This window comes from Numida meleagris, chromosome 11 (genome assembly GCF_002078875.1).
Source record: "Numida meleagris isolate 19003 breed g44 Domestic line chromosome 11, NumMel1.0, whole genome shotgun sequence".
Lineage (NCBI taxonomy): Eukaryota > Metazoa > Chordata > Aves > Galliformes > Numididae > Numida > Numida meleagris.
The window spans coordinates 6,484,432-6,510,782 of NC_034419.1; the positions used below are offsets into that span (position 1 = coordinate 6,484,432).

At 47.5% G+C, this 26,351-nt stretch overlaps 1 protein-coding gene across 2 annotated transcripts; it reads right to left on the reverse strand.

The window, feature by feature from the left end:
• SUSD3 (sushi domain containing 3) lies at positions 408-26,351 on the reverse strand. 2 transcript variants are annotated; one of them, XR_002442658.1, is made up of 6 exons: positions 26,254-26,351; positions 13,148-13,336; positions 11,535-11,682; positions 8,948-9,115; positions 1,189-1,541; positions 823-963 (listed from the first exon to the last, which is right to left on the reverse strand). XR_002442658.1 is itself a non-coding variant. In XM_021409973.1 (5 exons), exons 1-5 carry the CDS (start codon positions 26,336-26,338, stop codon positions 747-749), a joined length of 807 nt encoding a protein of 268 aa, XP_021265648.1. In that variant the 5' UTR covers positions 26,339-26,351; the 3' UTR covers positions 408-746. The 2 variants fall into 2 exon arrangements, 1 of the variants encoding a protein (XP_021265648.1); XM_021409973.1 differs by lacking the exon at positions 1,189-1,541 and having other exon boundaries at positions 408-963.

Below are 26,351 nucleotides of genomic sequence, written 5' to 3' on the forward strand. Positions count from 1 at the left end.
AATTTCCTGCAGCTGCAGCAATGATGGTTCAAATTCTGCTTTGCTAACTCCTTAGTACTCTTCCTTCCATCAAGGAATCAGATTTACCTAAACGCCTGCAAGCTTCTTGCCTTACTCCAGGCTGCAGTGTCAGTGCTGTGTGCAAACTGACTGTGCGCAGCAGCAGCTCCTCAGGGCTCCTGGACCAGCTCTGGGGGGGGCTGTGCCCGTGCCCTGCTGCATTGCTTCTTCCATGGTCTCTAAACACAGAGCAGCTGAATTCAACAGTACAGCCTCCCTTACGCAAAATGAGAGGGGCTTTAAATAATAATAAAAAAAACCATTTTATTCCTGTTCTATCACACTGCTGTGTAAGAATATGGGGGATTTTTCTTCCTGAAATGTTTACAAAAAAAAAACCCCACAGGTTAAGGAAGGTGTAATGAGTCTGTAATTATCACCAGTGAGTTTCTATGAGATGAAGACACAAACCGGCTCCCATTCCTCTCTGGAGGTACAGAAGAACATGATGCTCTGCCACGGCCACAACACACAGCACACTGTAGAGAATGGCCGCTGATGGCCAGCCTCGACATTCCTTATTTTATTTATATCAGACCTTGAAGTATTTCTGTTAAATAACCACCTTGTAATATATAAAACCTTCAGATTCAAATGAGCAGTTAACTTCCTGCATTGTCTTTAAGGCACGTTATTTCGATCCATTTCATTTTGGTCCAGAGGAGCAAGTGTACTTCAGCCAGCAGCTACCCAGGTATCTGACACCTGGGTTTGTTGTATCTATCCGTGTGTCCATAGACCTCAGCCACGTGGACTGAATTCACTGTGTGCAGAGCAGTGCTGTGTCCTGGCACCATGTGTCTCCCAGGTGTGCTGCTGCTGCTGCTGCTGAGCTTGGGCACCTGCTCGCCGGCTTTGCAGCGCCCTGAAGCTGCCACGTCCCGAGTCCACTCCTCCTGGAATCTGTAGGCATGAAGGGAAAAGTTACTTCAGTTTTCTTTGCTCGAATGAGAATACAGAACCTTCCAACCTGTTTTATTTGTGTATCGGCCACTTTGCAAACTGCTTGTGCTGTAACACACGGGCTCGCTTTTTCCAGCATCAAAAGCAGTAAGTGGCAACGGTGCAAATAATTGAGTTTGTAAAAGCTGATGCAGTCCTTGAAAAGATTTGTTGGGTTGGACTTACCTGGAGTTGGGGCAGATGTCGTCTCTTTGTTTTCCATAAAACAAGTCCCCAGGTTCAATTTAATGCAATGCTATCTAGAGAATATTACCAGGAGCACTTGAGTGCTGTGAGCAATGCAGAAGGAAAGCCCTTGCCTGGTTAGTGGGGAATGTAGCAGTCTGTGCACTTGGATCCAGGACAGCCTGGCCCTATTCTGCGCACGTGAGCAGCTCTTCAGGAGGTGCAGCCTTTGTGTGCTGCATGCATTGGCTGCAGGAAGCCAGCAGGTCAGGATGTGCAATCTGCATGCTGCATGCATCGGCTGCAGGAAGCCAGCAGGAGTGCTCGTGGGAAGAACTCTTGAGTGAAGTGTGCTTCATATAGGAATGCACAGAGCCACGGGGAAAGAGCAGAAAATAAAAGCGCTGTTACAAGTAACTGCTATGGTACAGACACTGCAGATACATCTGTCTTGTAGAGGACATTAAATCTTGCCCTTCACTGGAAAACTGTATTGCAAAACTACTTGGGGCATGAACTAGAGCCAGGTAGTGTAAAGGCATCTGAAACCACCTCTGCTTTCAATGAGAGAGAGCACTAATCAGCACAGCAGAACATACCCCGAGGAGGTGCCCAGGTTAGCAGGGGAAATGTGACCCCTTTCAGCCCCTTCAATTGTGCTTAATGCTGGTTTCCAGCAGGGCTACTCCAAACCATCCCAGGCAGAAGGTCAGAAGACCTCCCTGCACTCTCAGCTGGAAACATGAGAGCATCCAGGAATGCTGTGTGCTGAATATCCCATCTAGATGCACAGTACTTGACATTTGAGAAGGATGGATGCAAACCGCTGACACAAAGGAGCAAGGCTTTCTTTGGTTGGTTGGTTCTGCTTTCTCTTTCACTGCATTTTTATTTCTCTTACATTAAATAAACAGGAAACATGTCCTGTAACTCCTGCCATTGTCACAGGGCCCCAAGACTAAACCACAGCCCACTTCCCCCGCCTGGCAGTTCTGTGAAATAGGTGCATCAGAACGTGCTGAGACTGCAGTCACCGACAGGTGGTGGAGCACAAATCACCACAGTAACTGAAAAGGGGAAACGAATGGAGAAGCTCAGGGTGAGACAACGCAGGAGGCAATCATCTATGCAGAAGGCACGTAAAGGCAACCAGCCCCTCTGCTGTGCCTGAGTCTGCTCCCTCCCATCCTAAGAGCCGCACAGACAGCCCTCACACAGGGAATGGGATGGACTGCACACCCTGCATGAGATGCTACCTGTCCTGTTTGCAGCTGCTTCACTGGATGCTTTGTGCAGTGGAATCAGCACCGAGCAACAGAGCAGCCCTGCACTGCTTCCTACAGCACTAGTGCTCTCCGCACACAAGGATGTTGTGCAGACTGCACTCCTGGGCAGCGGGATCCTCACACCAGCCAGGGGCTCAGAGAGAAGACATGGAAGCTCAGAGGGACAAATGAGCTCAGCTCTGTCCCCTGACGCAGTCAGCCTGGTGCCAGGTCATGGCACGCAGAGCCTGGGCACAGTCAGAGATCCAGCTTGGCATGTAGGCCAGAGGCATCTTCAGCCAGGCCCAGGCAGTCTGACTTTTAACATGGAAACAGATCTAATGAAAATGCAGAGCCAGCATGAGCTCCCACAGCCCTTCATGGCATGCCAGGTACAGTAGACACTTTGGGGACCCGGACCATCTTGCAGGAAGTCTCTACTGTAGAAGTTTTGCTCCCTTAATTCTTCCACTGATGCATCCCCTGGCTCCGTAGCTCCTGCTAGGGAGGGCTCTGACGGCCACTCAGGCTGCTCTGGTGGCTTCTTCTTATTCTACTTGTGTTTTCCATCCAGCCCTGCAGCACTTAGTCTCTCAGCACAAGCATTTCTTCAAGCTCTGCCCCTCCCTGTGGTAAACCTGCACCGCAGCATGCTGCTAGCAAAAGGCCATCAGATCCGTCAGCTTTGTAATCTCCTCTACTAACATGTTTAGAGGGGGAAAGCAGCTGGGAAAGCGTCCCTGTGGGGCAGAGGAAGGAGTGGGAACGTGGCCAAGGGTCTTTCCCCCTCTGGCCTACAGCCATGTCCTCCATGGGCCTGGGCACACGCTCCCACTGCTCAGAGCAACACAAGTTTCTGATTTGCACCTCCTGTGGAACCCGTTATGAAAGGTAGTGGAAAACTTCAACCTCACTACATCAAAGGGAAAAAGAAAATACACTTTGTTTTACTGTGGAGGCCAAAGCTATGAGCTAATTTTGCCAACTCTGCGTATGGCTTCTTGAGCTGACTCAAAACACCAAGCTGCCTCTCCTAAGAGCACATTGGCTTTCTTTTTTATGACATCTTTTCACTTGGACATCTTTTCTGTTGGATTGCCCTTACTCGCTCTTTGGCAGGCATGCTAGTAATGCATCTTGTAGTCAAAAAGGGCTCCAGCACAAAAATTCAGGTGCTAAAAATATCTTCTGTAGGAGACTACACTAGCCTCTTTCTCTGCAGAAGAGATTTTTTCTCCTTGATAATAAGCTCCAGCTGCAGTGGATATGTGAAGGAAGACTTGAAGCCTACCGAGACGTGGGCTTTTCCATTTGACTCACTCCTGCAGTCAGAGCGCTACTTCACAGAGAATGCTTTATAACTTGGCCTAGAGCGGTGTAAAATAATTCACCTCAAGAACAGTCCAAATGTCGAATGCACGGCTTCTTCCAAACGCTTTCACAACAGGGGGAAAAAATCACCAAGTTTCTTTGCTGATCTTTAGATGTATTTTTGAGCTGGGTTGGTTTCTATCTGGTTGTCCTCTCCGCTGACAGAGGAGGAAAAGGAATCACAGAATGGAATCACAGAATGGCTTAGGTTGGAGGGGCACCTTAAAGCCATGGGCAGGGTTGCCACCCACCAGCTCAGGCTGCCCAGGGCCTCATTCAGCCTGGCCCTGAGCACCTCCAGGGATGGCGCATCCACAACCTCTCTGGGCAGCAGTGCCAGTGCCTCACCACCCTGTGAATAAAAAATTTCTTCCTAACACCTAACTCAAATCTCCTTTAGTTTAAAGCCATTTCCCCTCGTCCTATCTCTATCAGACCACATAAAAAGTCGGTCCCCCTCCTGCTTATAAGCTCCCCTCAAGTACTGGAAGGGCGCCATGTGGTCTCCCCAGAGCCTTCTCTTCTCCAACCTCAACAAGCCCAACTCCCTCAGCCTTTCTTCAAAGGAGAGCCACTCCAGCTTCTTGATCCTTGTCATGGCCCTGCACTGGACTCACCCCAACAGCTCCACACCCTTCTCATACTGGAGGCCCCAGGTCTGGACACAGTACTCCAGATGGCCTCCCATAAAGGCAGAATAGAAGGGAACAATCCCCTCCCTCTCCCTGTTGCCACCCCTCTGTTGATGCAGCCCAGGATACTGCTGGCCTTCCAGGCTGCAAGAGCACATTGCTGGCTCACATGCAACTTTTTGTCCATCAGGGCCCCCAAGTCCTTCTCTGCCAGGCTACTCTCTCGAGGATTTCTTCTCCTAGTCTGTCTGGGATTGCCTCAACCCAAGTGTAACGCCTTGCTCTTGGCCTTGTTAAACCTCATTAAATCACCATGTACCCACTTTTTGAGTATGTCCAGGTCCCTCTGGATGGCTTCCTTCTCTTCTATTGTGTTAACTGCACTAGTTTGGTGTCATCACCAAACTGGCTGAGGGTACACTTAATCCCACTGTCTATGTCTTTGATAAAGATGCTGAAGAGCACTGATCCCAAAAGGAGTCAGTCTCCAGGTGAACTCAGCTCTCCCTTAGTGTGAAAACACCAGACCATCCATTCTCCCTTGCAAAATAACAGCACAGCCATGAGTCGAGGGAGTGACTGTTCCTGCACAGGACACAGGCCTGCATGCTGAAAAACGGAAGCAAGCAGAAGCCTCCCTCAGTGCGGCTATTTCTCATTGTAATTTGGAAGCTGATGAGAACTGAAACAAGCTTTGTTTTGTCTCACTACTACTTCTATGCATTTCTCCTGGGACAAGTGTCTTTCTGCACGTTGGTGCATAACTGTGCCATTGGCACAGCTGTTGTCTGCTTTTACAATCCTCGTATGCCAAAAGCAGTTTGCTGTGTGCCCTCACGGTGGCTTTGCGAGCTGGTGCACACATTAGTGACTTATCACAACCACCGCCTCATAGAGAACAGGTGGCTTCTGGCTCAGGCTGCCCAACTTCCTTGGCTCCAGGCAGGGATCCCAGGGCAAACTTGCCATACCTCACACCTCAGGGAGCAGCTATACGCTCCCATGGCAGTAGGTGACCCCACTCTTCTCAACGCTGGTGTCTCTAACTCCAGCTCTTGCTGACATTCACCTCCCCATCTCAATCTCCACCAGCGGCTGCCTCCCAACAGGAACGCGCAGAGGAGTGCCTGCATGGCTGTTGCCCCACCAGGCTGTGGCAGCCGACCCGGCCTATGAGGTTCCACATGCATATTTGCTAAGGACGGATGAACACTGCTCATTTTGAGCAGTGTTTTGCCGAAGCAAATTATCCCAAAGAAAGATTCAGCGAGGTCTCACTGGGAAGGAAAACTATTTTTTCATCAGAAAACAACTGACTCAAGCTTACTTCAATTGACTCAAATTTACTGCTCAGGAGCATATCCATGTCAAAAAAAAAAAAAAACCACAAAAGCCTCTTAAACCCAGAATGGCACTTTAAGTGCTAACTTCCCTGTGAGACCCATGGTGACCATCTAATCCAAAGCAGTGTGACGCTATCTGCTGTTCTGAGGGTGGTCTTTCACCTTGGATGGACGACTTTAATAGCCTTGGTTTCATTCTCCCACAGAATCAGGGAGGCAACAATGCACCCTTTCCATGTTGCAGGCATCGCACCCTGGCTGCCAGGCTGCCCGTGGGCTGCTCTCATCTCCTGCAGCTGAGGATTAGCCTTCTGTAATTGGCCTCAGGCCCTGTGTCATGCAGCAACCCGCTGCCTCTGCTTCAACCTTCTGGGGAGAGCACATCCCTCCCAGCGCCCCGTGCCTTGTAACTTGCTGTTCCTACTCAGTGTTAGTGAACTATTCCAAAAGAGCAAATACACTTACAGCTCCTGCATATATGAGCTGCTGCTAAAATTCACTATTTTTAACCTCCTTATGGCTCCTTACATCCAAATGAAGCGGCAGCATCAACAGAGACTACACTGCTGTTAATGATCTCAGGTATTCGTAGACATATTTCTCACCATTTTAAAGCAATTTGTTCATGCACCCAAGAAGCCAGAATGGGGCTCATTATAGTTACAGCAGTTGTCATTAAAATTCAATGTTTCCCAGTGAAACTACATATTCATCACATTTGTTCCACACTTCAAACACAAGGGAAAGAGGACCTTGTTTTAGGGCAGACGGGACCAGAACAACACACTGGAGCCTCTGCTGTCCAACAGCCAGGTCCTGCATTATTTATAACTTCCATGTCAGCATTTTGGATCTGTTATGGCACCTCATTACAGTCAAAATGATCTCATCAGCAAACTAAGGCATCACTTTAACAGATGATACTGTTGTGCTCCTCAGTTACTGTATAAAATACAACCAGTGCCTTCCCTGCCTGAAACAACTGGCTTTTCATTTTATTTGTTCGTAAAGCACTTTTGATCCTTAAAGTGGCAAATCAAACCGTTTCATAGACAACATACAAAGAAAATATCTGGATCTGCTCAGTCTGAAAGGCAGCAATACTTATGTCCTCCTCTGGCCAAAGATCAGCCAAGACATCTCCAGAGCACGGCACGCTGAGCCCTTGCCTAGTTGTGGCACGCACTGCTCAGTCTTGTCAGGGGAGCAGAGCTGACAGACCAGTTGTTGTCTCTGAGACTTGGCACGAGACACGTTAGCATCATTTCCATGCCTCACCCTCTGCATATATCCGTTTAACAGAAATAAACAGAAGGAAACATCTTTTACTAACCCTGATTAAGTAGATCTTATTTGGGTGAGGAAAGGGAGTGTGGCATGAACTGATAACAGGTCACGCTTGTTCCTCGAGCAATCCCAAGACTGTTTTATTTGGTCTGTAACAGCTTAGATACTACTTCTATGTCGGATTAGAAACAGCATCTGTTCTTTGTGAGAGAAACAGCTAGACCCTTCCTCCAGCGTGCCCAGCCTGCTACCCCTGCTCTTCCAGCTGATTTTTGCTCACCAGTCATTAGCCAGGATCACATCACCTCTGCATCCTGGAAAGAAAGCTGACCATGGCTGACAGTGGGCCACGTGCATCAGGAGGTGGGGATGTGCCCCAGAACCCAACACAGCATCTGTATTGCTCTACGCAGTAAAAACAGAGCTCGCAGGCATTATCCTCCTGCCCCTCTGCGCTTCCCCACTGGAGAACTGCTCACCCTCCAGTCTTCTAAGGAAATAATCAAACTGTTGACTTCTGGCCCCAGAGAAGCTGCTTATCCGGAAGAATTGTGTATTCCCTGCTCGTTTCAGTTAAGAAAAGATGTACAGAATTTGGTAAACATAATACAGCAGCTTCTGCCCTGTGGAGTGGTGCAGATAAGCAGCAGAAGAAGCCTAGGCTCCAGCAGAGCTCTAAGCCCTGTAGATAGCCCTGTGTTTATTTATCCGTGTTATTTCAAAAGCAGATTACGCTTTTTCAGAACATTTACACTGTAAAAGACTGAAGTTGTCCAAAGTTAAAAATTGCATCGTGAGACTTCTGGAAACTGTTTAGGTTATAAACTTCATTTAATTAGCTTTATACATCTTTCTGAAAACACCTAAAGCTAAGAATTGATTAAACAGCCAGACTTCCATGTAAGTGCTCTGTTGGAATAAAATTTCCAGCTGCACTGTGACATGGAAGCAGGTTTGCAATCTGCATAAAGCTGTTTTCTGCAGGTAACCACTACAAATCACACATACTGCTGTACAGAAACGCTGTGCAAGGGAGCAGTGAATTAAAAGCAAACAAGGATTGTACTATATATTACCATCCATGATGACAAAGGAGCACTCAAAGGCTACCAAAGACACAATGACATGCAGTATTTGTACGGATGGTACAAATTTCTTTTGTTGGTGACAACACGTCTGGTCGCATTCAGAGATGATTTTGAACCAACAGAAACACCTCTGCCTATCACACATGCATCCACACCACAGGGCACACCTCGTTTCAGCCTGGACATTTCTCTGGGTTGCCACAGGGTTGGGGTTCCCACCCTGGTGGCATTTATGGGGCAGTGGCGTCCTGCAGCTGAGGATCCCACTGTGCTGCCCTGCACACACTGACTGCAATGTTTCTCTGGAGAGCTCTCCAGGCACAGAGGGACGGGAACACCCTGAGCTGACCCTGGTTAGCTCCTCTCCTAAGGCTCTTAGGCAAGCTGGCACCTCAATACCACGCAACCACACAGTGTAGCCACTTACCTGCTGCTGTTTAGCATCCATTTAACAAAGCCAATTAAAAACCTTTCTCCACTTAACCTGGCGCAACCTCCTCTGCAGACCAGGCTTCACCAAGCACTGATGAAAGTAACTAAGTGCTCAGCTTTTCTGCTCTGCCACCTTTGGGCAACACAACTCCCACAGAACAGGCAAGCTCAAGGAAACCCACGTATTCTGTCCCAGCAGGTGAGCCCTGCCTGCTCCAGCTTGGTGCTGCCACCATACCCTGGCACATTCCCCTTGGGACAGTCTGCTAAGCACATCTTTGATAAATACTAAAATTTATTCAGCAACTTCATTTAAAACCACTGCATTTTAATAACCTTACCTGTAGAAGCCTTGGTTGTCGTACGCCATGTTAGTCATGTCGTCAAATACAGATTTATTCCTGAGTTTCTTGTTGTTGTTGTTGTTATTTCTTCCCTTGTAACCAAAGTATGCAGCATGCATGTTCTCCAGCTCTTCGGTTCTGAGCTGGTACCACAGCTGCATATCTCTGTGAATAAAGCAAGGAGTAAAATATAGCACTGTGATGAACAGTCGCATACCTGAGCTTTTATCTGACCACAGCCCTTACTCACTGGAGTTTAAATCTAAATCCACGTCTGCTAGGACAGCATTTAAACACATGCTGAACTTCTACTGCGAGCCAAATTTCTAGAGACTTAAATGTCTGCTGCACTTAAGGGGGAGCGTCTTATGTAGCATAAATATTAATCTGTAAAATTCTGAGGTTCTAAGTATTATCTCGCATTCTGCAAAAAAAAAAAAAAACTCACCACCACCACAAAAAAAAAAAAAGCAGGATGTGTTAGGTTGCTTTCAGAATTTCTGGATGTGCCCGAGGTACTTCTCATGCTGTTCTCAACAGCTCTAGGGTCAAAAAAAATTGCAATTGCTTTTCTTGTTTTTAAAAGAGGTCTTGACATTCACATAGTCACTAACAATCACACTGGCTGCTGGGATGAGATTATATTGTGAGGGTTGGCAATGCTGATTTCCATGACTTTTCCATCCTCTTGGGGTGCAGTCCTGCTTTTACCACAGAAAATGGATGCTGTGCTCATGCCATGGGGTGAGGTCTGGGAACAGGCTATGCTACGGGAGGGTGTTTGGATGCCTCTGTCTGCCATCTCCCTAAACACAGCGATAAAGCACAGGATGGCACGTCCTGCTGGATCATAGGATACCTTAAAGACAAGCTTGTAGGCAGAGGTGACCTTTTTTAGCAGATCTACTAAGAGAGCCAGAAAAAGCAGACAGGCAGATTTCAAAGCTGAAGGGGAGATGAGGACACTCTCCCTGCTCCACAGACACAGACTGCCTTTTCTTTCAGAGATGGCCTAAAAGACATTTATTTAACCAGCCTCCTCCTAAGCGTAATCACTTTGTATTACCAAACCTGCATCTCCCCTTCGGATCAAGAAACACTTTGTGCATCCAGAGGTTGGTCCTCGTTTTCCTACTCCATCAACTGATCTAACAGAAGAGACTCCCTCTATGTGCACTTGCTCAAGCCCTCAGACCCCTGGCTGCAGCGAGGCTACCACCACAGGACAGAGGGCAGCGGCACACCGGAAAGGGAAGCAAAGGGAACCATGTCATGTCCTGGGGGCAGAACTGGGTCGAAACGCCCAGTGTAAAAGTCTTTTTTGCTTGTAGGAGAAAAATAACAAGACATCAAAGTCATGCAGATGGCTAATTCTGACAAAACTTCATTTAAAATAAATGAAGAACAAGGACTTTGATATGAATAGGCTTATCAAAAAGAAAAGCAGCGATCCTGAAAACACCAGTCATCCTTTTCATTTCAAAATTTATTTCATGCTGTGAGTGAAAACCTAATATTCTGAATGACACCAAAGGCTTCTTTGCCATGCAAAATCCTTTCAAGGGAAATTAAAAAAAAATCTGTATTTTGGCTACAGTCAGATTTTGAAATTACAGAATTTCCCCCCAAAGAGAAAGCCTGGCTCCCACGCAGCTCTGGATAAAATACAGCTTGGAGCACAGAGACCTTCACTTGGGTCCTCTCCATTCTCCCTCACCTCACTTCAAACACTTCTCTGAAGCAAGAAGTGGCTAAAAATCAACAAGAAGTGCCACTTATTGGCTTCAGCTGGGAGCAGCCAGCCCACGGAGCTACACCATTTTGGGAGCAGCAAGCAGGAAAAGGGAGAGGGAAATGAAGCACAGGTGCACACAGAACACTTTTTGCAGCAGGTATATTTGAGTAGATGCTCTCATGAACAACAGCTGCTTGGATTTAGCATTCAGACACATTTGGTCACTCAGTCATCCTTCACATTAAGTTTTTATAACTGACTGGATGAGTAAATTTTACTTCTTCCCTGTCTGCTTACAATTCTGCCCACTGTCTCGTGCTTCAAGCCAGATGACAAAATCCTAAGTCTTTCCAGCTCTCGTTTGTCGCATCTTTGTGACAGCTTTAAGCACACTTTGCAGATGGTGAAGGCTTTGATGGTTTTGACATGAGTAGATTGTATTTCCCAGAGGATTTCAATGAGAGCAAAAGAATAAAAAGGAAGAGAGAGAAGAAGAGAAGCAAAGATACAGCCAAACTTAAATAATTCAAGCAGAGAAAGACCGGGGCAGAGAGTAAGACTTGTATGTTCAGCTCCTGCATAATTCTGGGTAGATCTAGATCTGTCCAGGTCCACTTTAGTCATTCAATATTAAAAAAAATTAAAAAGGCACATAAATACTCTTGATTTCAAGTCTTTCTATGCCTAAGATCTACTCTACAAATGAAGGACTGTAAGTAGTTAAAATCATTGTGGTGTTCTAGGCATCAAGTCCTGGAAAGGAGCTCTGCAGCTCTCTGCAGTCACAGAAATGGAGTCCACATGGCGTACACATCTTGTGCCAGTTCTAAGAGCCTTTTCTTGACGTACCTTTCAGTCCTTCTCCTTTCACTTTTCTTCACACACTTGATGAGACAACAGGTTAAAAAAGCCATGGACATCAGCAGAATGATGGCACAGCTCACGATGGAGGCAATCACTGCGACCTTAAATCCAAAAGTCTCATACTTTGATATGGCTGCAGCAAGGCAAACACAGGAGAACATTACTGAGGCCAACATGTTTATCTCTCATATTTTCATTAAACTATGCTGAAACCTACCTGCTTCACACTTCTGTTCATAATAGCTCAGAATTAAGCATGCGTTCAGATACTGAAGTATCTTGGCTTCAACCTAAAGCTGTTCAGATCTTAAACCGGGCTATTTAAAAATTACCCTGTTTATAAGCTACTAAGTAATTGTTCACACATATTTTAGCACTGCAATTAAAAACAATGCCTATAGCACTGCAGTAACTAAAAAGCACAACTTTGTCAGTCTGTCAAATGCAGATGAGCTACCAGACTGTTTTAATCAATGGTTGACAGGGAGTGGAGCTGCAAACACAAATACTGAAGGGTCTGTGGGTATAAAGAAGCCTCTTATACCGAGGATGGCTCGATGTTATAATATCCCATATGGCAGGAAGTGACCAAATGGTCTTCCTCTGTTTGGGGATGGAAAGGAGGGTATCTGTAAGGCTCTGTGTTCACAGTGATTTGACATTGGAAATGAATTTATCCAGACAAAAGGAGGAGTGGGAATGTGGCAAGGCAAAGCTAATGCAGACCTCTGCCAGTTTGTTTTGAGCACTAAACATATCTCGCTTCAGAACTCATCTAGTTCTTCCAATGCAAATACCAGCACAAGGAATGGTTGAGCTCAGCTCTACACAACGGGGAGGGTTTCTGTCATTTATTTTCTTTACTGGAGTTCCTTAGACCAGAGATATGAACACCTGAATTTCAGAAGGACTGATAAGAGTCTAAAGAGCTATCCAACTACTACTTAAAATGATACAAATCTGAGATACAGACTGAGTTCCCCAATTCAAATACTACAAAGCTCAGAGGTACCATGCAGAATAGTTTTGCTTGGGTCTACTTCCAGTCAAATTACTAACCATCTTAAAATAAATAAGAAGAAACACAGCATGAAAGGTAGTTAATGATGTTGCCATTCAAATGCTATTTCTTAATATGGAAACTTTCCCATGCAGCTGCCCACAGGCAACAGCCTGATATTGTTAAAAAATATTGCTGTGTTTCTTTTACAGCAAAATATCTCCAGAAAAGAATGCCAGCAGATCAGAGGTCTGCAAATACGTCTGCAGATTAGTCGGTCACATCCCTTCAAGTTGCAAAGAACAGAACACCCTGTAGCTGCAGAGCCACGTTTGTTCCGGGTGAAACACTACCGGAGTCGGTGATGTAAGATGGGGCAGAAATCTGACGGCGTCTTTTCTGTGTCACGATAATTAACAATGTCAGAACACATATGGAGTGCAATTACAGCCAGCGGGGGCAACGTTGAAGGAAATTGAATTTGTCTTTTTCCTTGCACAGATGTCTAGAATCAATCCTTAGGTTGTAGGAGATACACAAAGCTAAATAACTATGCTGCAGCCCAGAGGGACTGGAAACGGTTCTGGAAGAGCCTTACGCTTGCAGGAGGGCACCTCCGCCGTCCACTGGGTACTGTTCCCCTTCCACACGCAGGTGATGACACCTGGCCCCTCCAGCTGGTGCTCGGCCGCGCACTGGAAGGTGATGACCGTCCCGACGGCTGTGCCATTGCCGTGAATGATCTGCAGGGTGCCCAGCTGGGGAGTGGGCACGTGGCTGCACTGCCCTGCAGAACAAAGACACGAGGCAATGTAACACGAGAGCAGAAAGGTGAAGGTTCACTTGGCTTGGTTGATTATAATCACATTTTAAAATCAGCCCAAGTTAATGGTCAAAGCAAGGAACAGAGCTCTGCACGGGCAACGTGGCCTGCTCTGCCAGGTGCCAGTCCATGGCCAGACCCTGTCACACCAGCCAGAAGCTCCTCTGCTCTCAGCCCCACACTATGGGGTTCACTTATGTTGCTACGCAGCTACTTTTATACAATGAACATGAAAAACAAACAAATAAAAACAGACAAACTCAAACAAAACAAAATTTAATCTATGAGTGGCATGGTCTCATTGGATCCATTCCCATATTTGTTGGGCTCTGTGTTTAATTAAGTACTCAGGATGGGATTTTCCATGCAGGGAACATTCATGACACATCTTCTCTCATGCAAACTTTCCAAGACCTAATGGGCTGACCACATCCTTCAGCACCCCAATCTCTTTGGTAGCATCTTATCATGACCCTATAGAGAATCTCCTTATCTTCAGAGACTATCACACCTCTGTTAACCCTGGCTGAGATGAGCTGACAGCTCCCAAGGCCTTTGCACAGGGAGAGGACAAGGAGAAAAGGTGACAAAGAGATACATCACATCCTCATCTCCATTTGCAAGTTACAAACACTGTTGTATCGCTCGTGTGTTATACATTTTTTTCCTTTGGCTTTTCTCTTTCTATTTTTTGCAGTACATGCTGCTGTTCTTTGACTCTTGAGTTATTCTCCTCTCGGCAACCTATTGCCAGCCACTAGCTTCATACATCAAGTTTTGTTGCCACAATATTCCTTGTTTCATTCATTTTTAACATAAACGTTAATGGTCAGTCATTAAGACAACACATAATATCCAACTATACTTGAAGGACAATAACAATTGCATTTTTCTGTTCCCGTACCTGTGCACTGACAGAACCTGGGAATTGCTTTATATACCCCTCTTTTTTTTTTTTTTTACATTTAACACTTACTAAATAGCAGCACTGCTTCTGCATCAGAAACCAAACTTCCTTTCTTTCAGCTGATTTCCAGATGACTTCAGCAGCGCCACGGGCAGCCTCAGAGGCAATGGGATTGCTCTTGCAAGGCCAGAGTAACAAACACCATGATGGCACAGAAAAAAATAAAGGAGGGAAAATATGCCTTCCACACGTACAAGTAGAAAGAAAATGAGAGTTTTAATAGTCTCCTCAAGAACACTTGGACAGAGCTACAATGTTGATATCAGGTCTATTTCATTTTTTCATAACAAAAAACCCTCCAGTCATTAATTAACTCTAAGCTGCTCTGATCAAACCACAGGAGAGGGACTTACTACTGACTCATCTTCAATCCATGCTCTTAAAATACCCAACTCCCTGGAAAACCGAAACCAGAGGAAACTCAGCAAAACACCGAATAAAACCACAGTGACAATTACTGGTCTAATCCAAGTAAATACGTGCTGAGGACTGCATTTTAAAAACAAGCCTTTCTTAATTCCATGTAGGTTGTTTCTGTTCGTTTTGCCACCTCTTTCAGGTCCTCACAATGGCAGCAACTTGCCTTCACAAGAGCTAATCCTTTCTAGAGTGTCATTTCCCTTATCTCCCTTCCTTCCAACATCTGATGCCTGGAACACACTGATGTGTGAGCTGGACCATCTTCTTCCACACTTCGGAGTGTTACCAGCTCCTCTCTTCACCTTATATACCCAAGATGCTGTGAAAAGCCATCATTATAAGCTGCAAAGTACCTGCATCATTGCATTTTACAGTTTCAAGGCAGCTTTTAGGTACCAGATCACTTCTAGCTGCAAGAGATGCAGGAAGTATCTTCTTGACAGGAAGCCAAGTTTGATTCAAGTTACTTTTGCTTAGCCTCCTAAGCAGCCATCATTAGACTCTTTCAGCAGACTTTCCAGTTTACCTGGAATAATTACACAGCCAGAGAACAGATAGTTTAGCTCTTGATGTTTTCTTCCAAGACTTTTTCACATTTAATCCACTGTTGGCCATTCTGAGTAACACGTGGCTGGTGCCAGTGCTCTTTACATTTTCCTGCATTGTCCTTGCCCATAATCACATATATAGAGTGATTAAAACCTCAGAATGTCAGTGACCTTTCGTCATCATTATTTAAAAATGCTTCCTTCGCTTGAGCATTACAGAGATCTGCAACAGCCTCTCCTTTGCCAGCGTCCCATTAAGCTGTGGTTATTTCCTTGCTTTGGCCAGGGCTGTAATAGCATTATGTCATCCCCAGATGACATTCCTGCACGGATGTAACTGAGGCAGTAATTCTACGACTCCTCTTGACAACATCCAATAAGTGATAAAATTTTGAAAGCTTCTATACTTGGGTTTACACAGATCCCTAGCGAAAAGTTCATCAGCTGTACTCTACATATCTGCATTTGGCCATGCAAGAAATGCTATTTCTTCCTCTTCTTAGAGCTTTTCAACACCATTTCCTCTGGCCAGCATGAAAACATTAAAGGCTTTTTTTTTTTTTTTTTTTTGGTAAGAGCTTTTATTGAAACGCATGGATGGGATTTTTGCCAGTATGAGTTTATGAATTTTATCCAAGTTCAGATTTAAAATCTCTGGATCAGATTTGCCCTAATTTTCATTGGCAGCAGTCTTCTAATAATTCATTTGCGACTCTCTCATGTGAGATCTAGCATCCCTTTCTATTAACGATCCACAAAGTCCTTGCAGTTTCTCACTGCACCCACTCTTCTGCCAGGTTACTTCTATCCTTCCACTTCTTGAAAATTACTGTTTCAGTGAGCTTCCACCACTGTATTTGTACGTGGAGATGTTCTGCATAGCTCTGTCCTTTGAATACTCTTCAGGCATGCTTGTTTGACTACATCTACTACAAGGAGGAATTTTTGTTTTCAGCTGAGGTCTGTCTTGGAGGCTGCACTGCCTGCTGAAGTAAAACACCAGCACTGCACAGATACTCGTGCTGGCCAGGTTTCCATCTTGATTTGTATTTATTTTCTAAATATCTAGAAAATATCATGCCTTGGGCTGCAGTAACTTTCACTACTCAGAAATGTAATATTAAATAAGAGCTGTAAATATTGCTCATGTCTCTTTTGCAACAGCTGCACCTCAAACTCCACAGTGTGATGCCTGGCAGGCAGCACCTACAGCTGGGAGGACCACGTGAGGCATTACCATAAGTCCATCAGCCGTGTGTGTCGTTCACAATAAACATCTCCATCCATGACGTGCTGTTTAGCTTTCATTAGCTTCATGGCTTCCCTCCTAGATTTGATATGCGTCTCCAGAACCTAGTTCCCATGACTCCTAAGTTGTTCACCACTCCCAGACTTGTGCTCTGGTTACATTTTCAGATATCGTCTACTTCTTCTAAGCACAAAGAAGAAAACTCACTCATCCCCCAAAGCAAAGGCTGAAAATCACTTCCTGACTTTGAGCTCCAAAAGAAGCTGTGAAGACAACTGCTGGTTCATTCGACTCATTGAACCGGACTCACAAAGCACCTCACCCACGCCACGCACCACCCAAAGCACTGCTTCACCTGTGGTCATCACAGACCAGTGGCCACCAATGGGCCAGTTTGGGCACAAGGAGCCAAATACCTTAAGCACCCTATGGGCACACCTGCACACTCATGTAAAGCAAGAGATCGTTCATACCATGCATTTCTTCACTTCACACTAAGAGGATATTCGACGTTCAAAAAGTATTGCTGCTGCCTGGCAGCACAGGAGGGCATTGGCTATAGCAAATAAACGTGTTATTTCACATGACAAATAACTGACCCCAAAGTAAAAACACTAAAGTTGGGCATACTCTGAAAATTCTTAATCCACGCAAACCACTGAGTTCAGAAAAATCCAAATACATAATTTCCAGGCACTGAAATGTAAAGAGTAATGTAAGAATTAAGACAAAATAATCCAAAAAGTCTCCTTCCATGCACAGATAGGGTTGTCTGTATTGTAAAATTGATTTGTCATGAAGAGTTACCATATGGTTTCATTGTCTGTATGCTGCAGATTTATGTTTTGCTGATAAGGAAACAGAAATGAAAGAGTAACTGAAGAACACTTGCCCGTTACACATTTCCTGTGCTCCTTCTCCCTCCACACAGCAAAACACAGCAAATGGAAATCAAATACATTACATAAGTACATGCCAAAATGATCTAAAATACAGCAGTAGCTATCTGAAAGCGTTTTGTTAAGATAACCACTTGCTGTCTGTGCAGAAATAGAGCCAGCCGTGACTTCGCCTCATTATTCCCATACACGCATAATTCAAGCTTTTGCTTTGCTTATTGTTGACTACTTAATGCAACTAAAACATGCTGTAATAGCCAGATGCCAGAAATAGACAGAACATTAGGTTCTATAAGCCCTGAAGAAAATAAGCAGGCTGATGATATTACTTCTGCAAGTCTATTTTCTTAGAAAAGCACGCATTAGAAATTACTGTTCCTGAAGTCACAGGCGTAATGTCGAACATCCACAGCAAGCTCACAGAGGAGCTCTTGGAAGAGCTTGCCATGGGAGAAGGAAGGAAGAGAGGGAAGGAACACACCCACAGCCCACGCACCTCCACCAGGTGTGAGGACCACCAGGCAGCATTCCCTGTTGCTGTGTTACAGCCACTAAGGAGCTAGTTAGCAAACTGTAATTACAGATTAAGTTAATCATTTTGCAGCCAATGGACTCTAATTGGATTGCATATATAGGAAGAGCCTAGCTGCCATTACATGCAAGCACAAAACTCAGGCTTGCTCCTTTTAACGGCTTTCCCTCATTCTTTCCTGCCACCTGTTCCATTGGTACAACTGACTTTTCAACACACCGCTTGCAACACACCCAGCAATGATGGCAGAGCCATGCAGCACGGTGGTGCCAAGGGAGCTTCCCTTCTGGTGGCCCATTCAGGGCTACGAAGAGCCAGGAGCCATTCAGACCAGCAGTGCACCATCCCACACCAGAGCAGGGACAAGAGAAGGAACCGATGGGCAGATTTCCCTTCCCTCCCTCCCAGCAGTTTTCATCTGGCTCTTTTTTCCTCGGCGCATCAAACAAGCTGCAGTGAGATTTAGGAGTCAGCATTAAGCACTTCCCAGCTCTGAAATGCTCCCTGTCTGCAGGGCTGCGAGCAGCTTTAATCCATGCAAAATCCAAGCTACACATCACCGAGATGCTAGATCAGGGTGTGCTGACAGCATGCTCGATCTACTCCCATTTCAAACATAAATAATGTTCAAAATTGGTGTAAAGTGGTTCTTATTTGCTACTTTCATGTTACTCTTAAGCGAGGATTTGTTCCAGTCTCTGTACTGCCATCTCTGTGATTGATTTTTTCACCAATTTACATCAAAGTCAGGTTATTCTCATCTGTAGATTTTACTCTGGGATCTAGCAACAAGGACAATACTGAATATGTTTCTTATGGGAAAGATTAACTGAGAAAGAAGAACTCAATGAAAAACAAGGTATTTGATGAATAAAGCAAGAAGCAAGAACAGATGGGTTTTCTGTGCTTTATTTGTCTGTTTTCCAACAGAACTGAGAAAGAGGGCCATGGCACTTCTGAAAAGTTAGTACTGCAACTTTCAAGAACAGGAAGGGTCCATAAGGTGAATGTGAAGCATTCATCTCTCTCTCTTCACCATTATTTCCACATTAAAAAGAATGAAAATTTAAAAAAAAAAATAATGAACCAAGCATCCACTATGGCACACACCAGAACTGTGCCTTAATGTGAACTGTTCCCAGGCAAAAATGACCCAACAGCTGCTTTTGTGACTGCTTAGTGAATGGGTCTACTGTTGCTGATGGGCTCCTCCCTTTGTCATCCCAAAGCAGGTGATAAATACATTGTGCCACTTGCAGAACACACAGCTTGTGCCCTAGTTTCTAAAATAAAGACCCAAAGGAAGATAAAATCACAAGGAATAATTTGAAATGAGCTTTTCGCCTGCACTTGCTTAGACCCCGAATGTACAAGATGTGCTGGGACAGATGGAGCTAAACAAACTAAATAAACAAATACACCACAGAGCATGGGAAATCCCCATTTCAGCAGCCAGCTTGGTAGGACCTCACTAACACGAGTCAGGTATTGGTGGGAAAGCAGACAAGCTTTAGGAGCCCCCCCTCTTCGGCAAGCCATTCACCATGCTCATGCAGGAGCCTGACTTTCCAAAACCTCTCCTTATCTCAGCACCCACTCTTCTTGCAGAGATAACCAAGAGCCTATGAGTGCTAGTAGTCCCACCAATATATACAAGCAGCTACATACTCTTTACCAGCAAGTAATTACAGGCCAAAAAAGAATGGGTGGACACAACAAATGGCGTGCCCTCCTTGGGCAGAAAAGCAGAGCAGTGCTCAAACCATTCCTGTAAAAGGTTTTACAGACAAAAACTGATGATGCCACAATGTCAGAGCTGAGCACTTTTACATACATATAGATATATATATACTGATTGATTGGCCGTGTTGCTGAAGGGCATTTCTGAGGTCTGGAGACATCTCCAGGCACTTTCTTGTAGAAATCTGACAACCCGAACCTTTTGACTAAAAGCAGATGCCCTGGTGGAATCGTCCCTTTTGCTTTTGTTCCCTTTAAAATGCCAAAACCATGCTGTCCAGCCAGTTCTAATACAAATACATCACTAGTGCTGGTCCTACTAGTGGCTCCAAGACAAAGCCTTGCTGTCAGAAAATGCTTCATCTTGTGGCTTTTCACCTACACACTGGCTTAGCACCTCCAAGGAGGTGCTAAACCCTGTAGATCCATTTGGCTTATTCTCTTTAGAGGAGATGAATTGAACCTGCAAGCCAGGTGGTAACAAATCTGAATCCTGCCATGCATTCGGGCAGGGCAAGGGCTGCTGCTCTCACCATGCAGTGCCACCAGGTCCCCCTGGATCCATATGGCAGTGCTGTAGCACAGCCCCAGGATGCTCCCCGCTCACTACCAAGTGCAGTCACACGCTGGGCCCCGTGCACCTCAGCAGTCGTGGGCTATCTGCCTGCAGCAGCTGGCAGCGTCACTGATAGGAGCGGATGAAGAAGCTGCTCACTCCCGTGAGTGAATCGCCCCATGGTGACAACCTCTGCTTGATGGTGCTGGAGCCAGGGCCTGAACTGACTGCAAAACTCACCCCAAAATGAAAGCTTGTGCAGAAGTGTTCGGTTTTGGCCCAAAACAACTGGGCATAAGAACTGAATATGCACAAAGCACTTCTTTGAAAAGAACATGGAAACCTTCTGCCCATCCCCATGGCTTCCAGCCCCCCGCTATGGGAACCCATCTGAGTGCATTTGCAGCCTGCATTTCTCCCCCTTGCTGTTCCTTTCTCAGTTTGCTGTTTGAAGCTGCTACACCAGAGAACTGTGACCTGGCACTCACAACTGTCAGCAAGAATTTCTGTGAATAATTGATTTTTTTAGACACTGGTCTGAGAGAGTTAGCAATAGCACGCAATTTACTGTGCTGATAGAAATCATTCATGAACTGAGAAAGTAACAGTCACATTTAAGAACCTCCTGCATGGTTTCAGCCCTTCTGGTCTCCGCTCTCTCCTTGCTGCTGGGTCGGGCTCTCCTGGCCAGGCTGTGCCTGGGGCATCAATTCACAGCAACAATCCATCACAGCACGGCACAGCCCTAGGAGCCAGTGGAAGATGACATGAAGATGGATGGGGACGGCAGTGTAAGGACAAGGAACCAGCCCATTGTGTTTACACTGTCGATTAAAGCAGTAAATGATTGCAGGTGGGTTACATGCACAGTGACAAGTGGCTGAGGTGGGTGGACCAAAGGGCAGCCCCGTGGCACAGCACACATCCACGATGCCATGGTCTGAGCCAGCTGGCAGCTCTGGGAAGGCCTGTATGTCCCAGCAGCACCGTAGGCAGGGACAGCCCATATTCATATTTACAAAGAGGGAAAAACTCAGCTCTGTCTGCTTTAACAGTGATGGCCGTGCACTGCAGCTCCTCCTTGCTCGCACAAGACTGCACTGCCTTAGAATCACAGAATCATTTGAGTTGGAAGGGACGCTTAATGGTCACCTGGTCCAACTCCCCTGCACTGAGCAGGGACACCCACAGCTTCATCAGGTGCTCAGAGCCCGTGCAGCCTTTCCTTGGGTGTCTCTAAGGACAGGGCATCACCACCACCTCTCTGGGCAACCCGTGCCCGTGCCTCACCACCCCTAGTGTAAAGAACTTCTTCCTCGTGTCCAATCTAAATCTCCCCTCTTTTAGTTCGAAACCATTTCCCCTTGTCCTGTCACACAGACCCCAATAAAGAGTCTGTTCCCTTCTTCCTTACAGCCCCTTTAGATACTGACAGGTCGCTCTCAGGTCTCCTCCAGGCCGAACAGCCCCTGCTCTCAGCCTGTCCTCAATAGCAAAGGGGCTCCACCCCTTGGATCATTTCTGTGGCTCCTGTTAATTGCTTATGCCTGCACTAAAGGAAAGGCAAGCAGTTAACCTGTCCTCTTCCCCAGCACGGTGAGCAGCGGGCGCTGGGCCGGCCCTGCACCTGCACATGGCTCTTCCACCAGTGAACTGCTATGAAACCAGGCACCAATTGATTTATTTTGGCGAGCGCTTGCTCATCCTGCAACTTCTGCATTTCTCACCATCACCTCAAGACAAAACAAAACACAGGACAGGCAGGCTCCCTGCAAACACAAAATCCTCTCCCCATCGCTCTTCAGACCCACAGCACCAGTCTAAACTGCTCTGCACAGCAGCACAGCTGCTTATCGGTGTTTGAAAAGCATTTGAAAGAGCACGTCAGTAAGATGCCCAAGCACAAACCAGCAACTGTCCCACATGCTGCCTTGTCCCTGTCCAACGACTGAAGGCAAAAGTCTGTGGTGCCAGCTCCATTAGCAGTGACCAGTAGGCTGAGTACGTCGTGCTGACTTCAGATGGAAGCACATGGGCCTTCAGCTCAGCTCCAGTGGGAGCAGCAGGCCTGCCTCAGCCCCTGGCCACAGCTAGCCCAGGCTGCGTTTGGGTGATTTGGGCTTTATGGTGTGAAGCTGACTTCAGATTTTTGAAATATCAACGTTCTGGGTCCGAGACATTCAGCTCATTTCATTCCCTAGCTGAAAGTTGTAAGTCTAGACATAATTCATCTCTATATCTAGGTAATTTAGGAGTAGCCTGGACAAAGTACTGGAGAATACCACAGGGAACAATCTTGTGCTGTGGAGGACTGTGCTAGACGACCTCATAACTCTTCTTCTCTATTTTGCACCGTTCTAGAGTTTTCAAGACAAGTACAAAAATCATTTTCTCAAAGCAATAACAACACCTGGTGCAAATGCACAGCCACTGAGATCTGCATCTTACAGTACAGGAGCTAAAGCCAAGTGGCTGGAATTCTGCAACTGCCACTTCTGGTACCTTATTTATTAAAAGGTTTCACTTGGATCTCATGGAAGAAAAAAGAAGTGGAGATTACAAGCCCATACACTCCAGGTCTCCTCACCTTCTGCCCTGCAGGATGGAAATTCAGGATGAAACTTTCTCCCCCAGTCTAGAAACTGAGCTAGGGACCAGAGGAAGGAGCTGGGACCCAGCTCACTGCCCATGCGCGGCACTCGTGGCTCTGAAGCACAGCTTTGCTTTTGCTTTCCTGGAAGAGCAACCAGAAGCTCTCGGTGATCTGTCTTTGGTTTCTGTACTGGCAGAGATAAACTCAGTGCAGAAAAAAGCTGCTTGTAAGGAAAGAACCGATACCTCAAGGGACACCAATGGCACGCCCAGCCCAGTGCACCCCACCAGCTCCACAACCACCCAGAGCACGTACACAGGGATATCTCCTCCAGCAAACTGCAGTCTGGGTCGGTCCCACCCCAGAGACGGTGCCTTTCCCTCAGTACTGCCTGCCAGGTGACTTCTCCCAGGAACCCAGTGGTGCACCGCAGGCACCCTCCTTCCTGCTGTGGGAAGGCAGAGGGACAAAACCGAACCACAACTGCCAACAGTTCAGCAGCAAGAGACCCACCAGACCACAGTCCTGCATAGAAATATTTCCAGTGTGTTTTACGTTTCTTTCCTACATTGGCTTTCTCTGTGGCTGTGCTGATGGGTCTGCAGAGGTACATCTGTGTTTACAGAAGCACGTGCTGTCCCAGTTTGGGGCAGAGCGGCCTTAGAATAGCTACAGGACCGCACTGACGGACGTGGGAAGAATCACAGCAAAAACCAAAGCGCCGCTCTAGAAAAAGAGGGTCAGTCTCAACTTCAGCAGCACGGAGACTACAAGTACCTACACACCATCATTACTCCTTCCTCTCTTTCCTCTCCCACCCAAAGCCCAACACCGCCCCAGTGACACAACCAGCGCAGGGCTCACTGCGGCTCTGCGGCCACGGGGCCGTCCCTGCCTTCCTGACAGGCAGGAAGCCTCAGTCAGCTCTTACGTGAGCAGTTCTGAGGCTTCTCCGGGCAGAGCCTGCAAGCGTCCTGCTGGGCCTGCACCCTGCGTGCACTCAAGGTGAGAAGGAGGGAGGCAGCAGGAGCGGGAGGAGCTGGGCACAGCGGCACCGCACAGCTGTGCTGCAGGAGGCTGTTGGAGCCCTCAGCAGCCAGGCGTCAGGATGTGATGAACTTCTCCTAACTTCTCTCCCATTCACAGGCTAATTCAAATGGAAGGCTTAAAGCATTTCTGCTCACCCGCTGCAGAAGGCGTGCAGGAGGGCATCTGTCTGTGCCGCCGTTCTGGGCTGGAAATATTACTCAATCAAAGCAGCAATGAAAAATGATCACTGATAAGAACATGACACATGAAATACACAGCGGTTGTCATCAGCTCTCCCTAGAGGTCACTTCTCCTGCAAATATCGCTGCATAAATAACATGTTACCTTTTAAATTAAGCATCCTGAACAAGAGTTTAATTTAAAACTATACAAGTAGTTATAATTTAACCATCTAAATCACTCAACTCTACCAGCAGCACAGGCAGCAAGCCGAGGACGTGTGCAGTAACCAACAGGCATTCAACCAAGGTGGGAGGTGCGCAGACCTCCAGAGCAGCAGGGCACAGAGGGAGCACCCGCAGCTGACCCCCCAACCATCAGCATGGCCACTGGCCCCCACAGCTGCAGACCTGCATGCAAGCACACCTGTGCCCTGGTCCTTGCAGCCCTTTTGACTCTAATTCAGCACCTCACTGGGGTCTCTGGCCCACGCCACTGGTGTGGCAGGCCTGGAGAGGGCAGTGCTGGTTGTTCTGGCTGGACACAGCCAGGAGAGGGCTGCACAGCCACCCCCAGGCAGCCCTGCCTTGAGTAGGTTTCTCCCTTTCAACCTCTCCATATGAAGCCCAAACGATCCCTTTCTTTACTAAAAGAAGAAGTGTCTCCTGAGTGGTACTGCAACACATATATAAACAGCTATATTCTCTTCTTCTGGCTTCAGAAGCACAGGCTGCAAAACGCTCGTGTTTTCTAGGTGAGCAACGCAACAAAGCGGTTTGACCCCGCGGTCAGGTTTGCAAACACCCGAGGCATTAACTGAGACGGGGGATTCCAGGCCGGCTGCCGTTTGTTTGTCACAGATCCCACATCTCTGGGAGCCCTGCCACAGATCAGCGCAGGACACGATTACAGGGGATCAGAGGGCTGAGCACAACGCGGGATGTGCCCTGCCCAGACCCCCTTACTGTAGGCACAGCATGGCACAACCAACACAAGCAGCCAATGGCACACCATTTCACAGCAGATGAAAAGCTCAATAATTAGTAACAATAGCAAAAATTAGAGCAGCAGAGCCTATGCTCGCGTTCGAGTTGTTAATTCTCCAGTACGTTTCCCAGAACCTGCTCCATATTTTCAAAGTGAACCGCTCTATTAAATTCAAATTAAATGCACAGTTAAGCACATTTGAGCGGATGCGACTCAAAGCGCCGCTGCGCTGTCAGCCCAAAGATGTTTGCTTCTTTCTATCGATGTAATAAAACCCGGCTCATCGACAGCGCCCGCGGGGAGCACGCAGGCAGATGCGACCACAGCCAGACGGGCGCGAGGGGAAGGCAGCGCAGGACGGCCCCGCGTTCCCCGAGAGCTGAGGGACACCGGGAGCCGCGGAGCATTGCGCGCTGCAGCGCGGAGGGAGGGAGGGAGGGTTTTGGGGGGGGGGATGGGGTATACCCGCAGCCGCCCGGCCGCGCTGCCGCGTCCCCCCGCATGTCCTCGGACCCCGCGCCGTGCAGAGGTCACAGTGTTAGGGCCGGACCCTCTATCAGCTCCCATTACCATCAAGTTAATCGCCCCCAGTCAAAGAGATTCTCAGAGGCTGTTGGGCTCCACAGGATCGAGTTGAGTAACGAAACCAGAGGGGTGTCGGGGGGGGTTGGTGTGTGAAGAGGAAGCAAAAAACCTGTGATTCATTTCCCATTTTACTCCTCGGTGCAGCACCCTATTCCATTAAAGCACCCATATCTCCATTTTCTCCCCAGTCAACGTGCCTCTCCGTTGGAAGCTCCTTCTCTCCGCGGGCTCCCGGCGCAGCGCTCGCTACGTGCCGGACCCTGCCCTCTGAGCACCGCTCGCTTTCACGCCGCCCGACCCCCGCAGCCCCGCGCCGCACCCGGGCGAGCGAACTCTCAACTCCCACCCCCCGCAATTCACCCGATGCTCCCCGCCTGGGGCACCGCAGCCCCCAGCGCGGGCCGCGTCCCCAGATGGCGGCTGGGGTGACCGCCGGGGCGCTCCTGGACCGGGGGCTGCTGCGGGGACGCCCGCCCCTAGACAGCCGAGCGCCCGGCCCGGCACCCGCGGGGATCCCCCGTTCTCCGCCCGCAGCCCCGGCAGAGGGGAGCGCCGTGCCCTGGGGGTCCCGCATCCCCACCCCTCCGCGCCCGTACCTGTGTATCCGCGGGGGCCGCCGCCGTCCCGCCCGGGCGCAGCGGTGCGCGGCTCGTCCGGCCCCGGCGCAGTGGCTGCCGGCATGGCTTCTCCGAGC

What these genes read in the sequence shown, in the direction of transcription:
- SUSD3 (XM_021409973.1), bottom strand. Translation starts at nt 26,338, where the DNA reads ATGCCGGCAGCCACTGCGCCGGGGCCGGACGAGCCGCGCACCGCTGCG. An exon ending in CGGCCCCCGCGGATACACAG is followed by an intron (nt 13,337 to 26,253) that starts GTACGGGCGCGG and finishes TTTGTTCTGCAG; the next exon opens with GGCAGTGCAGCCACGTGCCC. An exon ending in GACAACCAAGGCTTCTACAG is followed by an intron (nt 964 to 8,947) that starts GTAAGGTTATTA and finishes TCATGCCTACAG; the next exon opens with ATTCCAGGAGGAGTGGACTC.